The sequence below is a fragment of the Cynocephalus volans genome, chromosome 5 (assembly GCF_027409185.1).
Source record: "Cynocephalus volans isolate mCynVol1 chromosome 5, mCynVol1.pri, whole genome shotgun sequence".
Taxonomy (NCBI): Eukaryota; Metazoa; Chordata; class Mammalia; order Dermoptera; family Cynocephalidae; genus Cynocephalus; species Cynocephalus volans.
The window spans coordinates 62,717,378-62,723,368 of NC_084464.1; the positions used below are offsets into that span (position 1 = coordinate 62,717,378).

The 5,991-nt window shown below is 41.6% G+C and overlaps 1 protein-coding gene across 1 annotated transcript; it reads left to right on the forward strand.

Annotated features, from left to right (window-relative positions):
* Positions 1-2,241: 2,241 nt before the first annotated feature.
* On the forward strand, positions 2,242-5,513 carry IL17A (interleukin 17A). The gene is made up of 3 exons (XM_063096139.1): positions 2,242-2,268; positions 3,814-4,016; positions 5,276-5,513. The coding sequence occupies exons 1-3, from the start codon at positions 2,242-2,244 to the stop codon at positions 5,511-5,513; spliced, it is 468 nt and encodes a 155-aa protein (XP_062952209.1).
* The last annotated feature ends 478 nt before the right edge of the window (positions 5,514-5,991 follow it).

A 5,991-nucleotide genomic window follows, 5' to 3' on the forward strand; every position in this document is an offset into this window, starting at 1 on the left:
TAGAGAGGTAGGTGTAAGCTACATGTGATGGGAGGAGCTGTTCATTCCAACCAAGATACCTAATCAGGAGACAGCTCTAGACCTAGAAGACACATTTGAATAAACTGAGTAGCATTTCAATAAAATGAGTTTGGAGAAGGGCATTTCAGAGATGGTACCTTAACAAATGGTGTGTGAGTTTTGGAAGGAGGCCTGGAGGAAAATCAGGATCCTATGAGCCCAGGTCGTGGAACATGGTGGGAGATGAAACTAGAAAGAAGATTGCACAATCTCAGATACTAATTCAAGTGCTGAGGAGTTTATACTTCATTCTGGGTGCAAGCTAATGGGAGAAAAAAGGCACATCAGAGTCCCACTTTAAGAATCATTATTGCAGGAATGTTAAAGAGGGCCCGAGGGCAGCAACTAGGAAGAGCGAAGATGGTGATTAAAACAGTTCAAGTTGGCAGGAGTCTGAGCTAGAGGAATAGCAGTAGGCCTGGGAGTGGGCGACAGATACGAGATGCTGCAGCCTCCGAGATTGCTACTTGATCACAGGGAGAAGAGGGACAGGAGGGCTCACAGTGACTCCTGTCTTCAAAGGTAAGTAGATGGTGATGTCAACAGAACTAGAGAACCCAGCTGAAGCTGCTCCTACTTCTTCTGTCTGTATCCGCCTCATTGATCAAGGTCTTCTGGCATCACCACTGAAATTCAGCTGCTCATGGCCTCCCTCATCAATCAGTCAGGGTCTATCTAGCCAGAAACAGAAGCCATTTATGGCATTTGCGATAGAGGGAGTTTGATTCAGGGAACTGGTTACACTAGTGATGGAGATTGGCATCAGCAAGAGGCTACTGCCATCCCAAAGCTGGAGGGACAGAGGGAGCAAGCAGTGCTCTGTGACTCAGAAGAGTAAAGCCTTCCCTCCCCTGCCTCTTCCCTCCAATCTCCCTCTGGCTGAACCCAGTTGGAATCCAGCAAACAGGGGAGTCTGAGAAACCTGCCCACAGGTCAGTCCTCTGAGCTAGAGTAGAGCAGGGCAGGGAGGAACGGATCTCAGGACAAACAGGCCCAGCTTCCAGCAAACTTACTCTACCCTCCAGCTGTTGAGTGGGAACTGCTGGTCAGCCTCCCTGTGTCACCAGCTGAGGGCCTGGAAGGCATCGTTCACCTGCGGAGGGGGGACATAGAAGGGTGACGTGTGGCCAGCCACATCTGTGTCCACTGACCCCTCCTCTTTATCATCCTAGTCCTCTATATTCCTGAGAAGGAGCTAGTCTCAAGGACCTGAAGTGAAAGTTCTTCTCAGTTAGAGAGGAGAGAGAGCACAGCTATTTCCTTCCCCTTCCTTCTTATCCCTTCGTCTCTTATCACTCTCTGCCCCCTGTTGCCCTCCGTTTCTCCACCTCCATCACTTTTCTTCAGTCTCCATTTCCATTTCCAATTCCTTCCTCGCTTTGTCTGGCAACATCCCCTCACTCTTTTATCTCCATTTCACTCCTCCTGATAACTGTGTGAGATCGAGCCTCAAAACACCAAATAGTAACAAATCGCTTAGTAGCATGCAATGTTAGACATGCCTGTAATAGTAAAGCTCCTATCTCTTGAACCTGGTTATTAGCTCCTAGAGTAGAGTAGACATTCAACAAAACAGTTGTTAAATTTAATTAAATATAATATACCCTGTCATCATTCAATTATTTATTCACTATTTGCTTGTTTATATGATGGGGTCTGGAGTGGTTTCTAGACTTGTCTCCACATCTGGCCAGGGAATCTGGTGAGGAAAGGAAAGATCAAATGGGAAATCGAGGCACACGACACCAGAAGACCTGTATGTTATGTCAAATTTTTATTTCCCAGTGAGCCATTAAAATAGAGCACAGCTCTTATGACAGCTTCATATATCACTAGAAATGCATGATAATGATCCATAGCAAAGTATCTTTGCTCAGCTTCCAGCAAGTAATAGTTTCTTGAAGAATGAAGAGAGCACATAGCCTTTACAAACAAGAATTTCTGCCATTCCGATTTTCCTTCAGAATCAGATATTACCCATCCTGAAGGGGAGGTTCTTCTCTGATGTCATTTGGGGATGGAACTTTTAACCAAAATGGTGTCAGCCCTGAACCCACTCTGACACACCCACGTAAGTGACCACAGGAATAGAGTCCTATAAAAAGAGAGAAGGTGGCACTGCACCGTATCCATCTCACAGCCGGCACAAGCTCATCCATCCCCAGCGGACCAGAAGCACCGATGACTCGTGGGAGGGCTACATCTGTGGTGAGTCCTGCACTGACACGCCATGCGCTCGCTGACTGGGACCAGACAATGCGTCTGGACTGTGGGCATAAATTGCTGGATTCTAACCATGGAGATCAGAGACTACTGTGTATGTAGGATAAGAAATGAAAGCTTTGGTAGATACTTAAGTCATTGTGCAGCATTTTCAAGAACTGATACACATCAGTTTGAAAGACAAGATTAAAACTGAAAGATAGATATATTGGGGCCAAACCACACAAGAAGTATCATGTGATGTTGTGTATTAAGAAAGAATGCTTATTGAAAGTCTGTTTTCTTGAGCACAAAAGGATTTAACATAATTCTCCCACAGCATTTTTCTTTAATTCATAATAAAATGGGTCACTATCCTTGAGGATTTGAAAGCTGTGGCAGTGACTTCTGTTTCCATCATCTTATACCGTAGTCTTGGCATACCAAAACTATTTATTCTAATTAATATATGTATAACAGTGTTTTAGAATAAATAGGCTTTATGTTTTTAAAATATTTAACTTAGAGCATCTTTTCTGAAATTAAATTTTATTACGGAATCAATACATGTTATATTTAGAACAACTAGAAAATATACACAAGACAATATAAGAAGGATCCAGTTTTTAGTTGGATATTTCCCAGTAGTACCAATAGCATTTCTAACGTGAATATTGATGCTGCGTAGATTTTCTACAGCCCTATCTTCCAAGGTGCACGTTTGACTTTACATAGAGTTTCACAGAATGGTAGGACTGAAAACAATGGTGTAGAGGACATTTCCTCCTAGAAAATCATGGTCATATTCTCCCATTGACCTGACAATGATGCTTGTGTTGACAGGCTGATGGCATGGCATGATTTGACGTTTCTACTAAAATTACTGCCAGCCAATGTATAACATATCTTTCCTAAGGCAAAATAAGAATGTTGGAAACTGGTTGGAAAAAAAAAAACCCCTCCATGGTCTTAATGTTACTTTGGTCATTGTATTAGTCCATTTTTGTGCTGCTATAATAGAGTACCTGAGACTGGGTGACATAAAGAAAAGTGGTTTATTTAGCTCACAGTTCTAGGACAGCAGCATCTGGCTCAGGCCTCAGGCTGCTTCTATGCATGGCAGACAACCGGTAGTTACAAGGAGATCACACGGTGAGAGGAAGCAAGAGAGAGAAGGAGGGTAGGTGCCAGGCTCCTTTTAACCATCAGCTGTAGCAGGAACTGATAGAGCGAGAAGTAACTCACTTACCCCGCTCCCCAAGGCTTTAATCCATTCATGAGAGATCCGCACCCATGACCCAAACACCTCCCAACACTGCCACATCAGGGATCAGATTTCAATATGAGCTTTGGGGGGGGGACAAACATATACAAACTATATCAGTCATCTAACTAGATTTTTATTTAACTGATCTGAAAATTTAGTATAGATTGTTCTGGAACATTCTATGTTTTCTATGATTAGGAATGCAACATTCATTACAATTAATTTGTCAACAAAAAAAACACATGCTAATTCAATCCCCCACCTCTCTCTCCTTTCCCATTCAGTTCCAGTCACTGCTGCTGCTGCTGAGTCTGGTGGTTACAGTGAAGGCAGGAATAGCAATTCCACAAAATCCAGGATGTCCAAATACTGGGAACAAGAACTTCCCCCAAAGTGTGAAGGTCAATCTGAACATCTTTAACCGGAATACAAATTCCAGAAGGCCCTCAGATTACTACAACCGATCCACTTCACCTTGGAATCTCCAGTACGTAAGGGCCCCAGATAAAATCTCTGTATTCTTCCACTGTCTTATGCATCAGACGGCCAATTAAATCACCAAGAGGATGATTTTATTTACTCACAGCCATTGCGCAAAACAATGATTCTCAAACTTTCATTCTTCTTCTTTGACAAAGCCCAAGATACACCCTACCCCCAAAAAACTCCTATCCTGTTAGATCTCATTGTCATTGACACCAAAAACCAACCCAAATTAATGGTAGTCATTATTCTAATATTTACAAGACAAAAAGTCTATTATTTATTTATTCAAAAGAAAAATGGATGTTTATCACAGGGGAGTAATACTTGAATTCTCTGTACCTTGAGCTATCATTGAGAAGATTTGTTGAAAATAACTAATAATTATGGTTTTGTGCTTTTTTTTTTTTTTTTTTTTTTTTTTTTTTTTGTCATATTAGCACTGGGAAATATAGCTAGAATCCCAATGGAGGAAATACGATATTGGGTCTTTCTGCAGCTTTTTTAGTTCAATAGTCTTGATTTATATCTCCAGCACATCTATACATTTCTGTGTCCTTAGTATACCTAATATTTAGGCTCCATCAAAAATTAATTTAAAAATGTATTTTGATCATTTGACTTTATGCAAATAAGCCTCAGTTATGTGGAGCCTACAGACAGACCTGACTATAGGATTTCTTCCCTTCTTCCCATTACTAAGAACGGTTAAAATAAATCAATTCAAAAATCAAACCAAATCATTCACTCAGCTGAAAGAGAGAGGAAAGAGAAGGTTCTAGAGGACCTTGAGCTTTTGTTTCTAGCCCTTCATATCAGCTCTGGGCTCTGTCCCATGAATGTGCTCTCAGGTAAAATTCTGACACATTCCCTCTTTCAACAATAGACTTCATCAAATCATAAACAGCTATCTTATTATTAGATGACTCCAAGTCTACTCTTCCCTTGGTCTTTTTCCATCTACCAAATATACCCTAAAAAATTTATCCTTTGTGTCAAACTTAAATCCTTCCTGTAGTATCAGTCTATCTTATTTTGCTCATTCTTCAAAGAAATTGAGAAAAACCAATCAGTCTTCTTTTCTATAACACTTCATTGTGCTTGAAAATCCAAGTTCTTCTTCAGAGTAAGCATCACTTAGAGATTTTTCAATGCCTGTAATTTGTCACCCTGTGAGTTTGCCTCTCTTCATTTATTCCTGTTTGATTTCCTTCCTACTTTACCAGGAATTCATTTTTCTCCTGGCTTTTGTCTCCCCTCCAGCCGCAACGAGGACCCTGAGAGGTACCCCTCCGTGATCTGGGAGGCCAAGTGCCGCCACTTGGGCTGCATCAATGCTGAGGGGAAGGTGGACTACCACATGAACTCGGTCCCCATTCAGCAAGAGATCCTGGTCCTGCGAAGGGAGCCCCAGCACTGCCCCCACTCCTTCCGGCTCGAGAAGATGTTGGTGGCCGTGGGCTGCACCTGTGTCACCCCCATTGTCCGCCACGTGGCCTAAGAGCTTTGGGTCAGACCCGAGACTCCCCAGAGCAGTCAGGCTTTCTGAAGAGTAGACCAAGCCCCTCAGAGATCTTCATCCTTTGAGGACCCAGCCCCATTTTTGAACAAACTCACTAAGGCTTTTAAAACAGTTCATCCAATTGACGCTTTGGAGGTAACATTTTGGTTCAGAGATGGGATCTGAACTCTCTTACTCTCTCCCCAAGAAGGAAAGTTTAGACTGACTACCAATTTGCTTCTTGTTTGCTTTTCTAAGAGCTTTAAGGTATTTATGTACTTGATATGCCCTGAGATAACTTTGGGGTATAAGATTCAATTTTAATGAATTATCTGCCTTATTTTGTATTTCTTTTTTAAAGAGACAAGATTCCAGACTCTGAAATTTTATTATTTAAAAGGTAAAACCTATATTTATATGAGTTATTTATGTATCTATTTATGTTTCTTAAATCTTTAGAGAAGGATATAGGATTAGG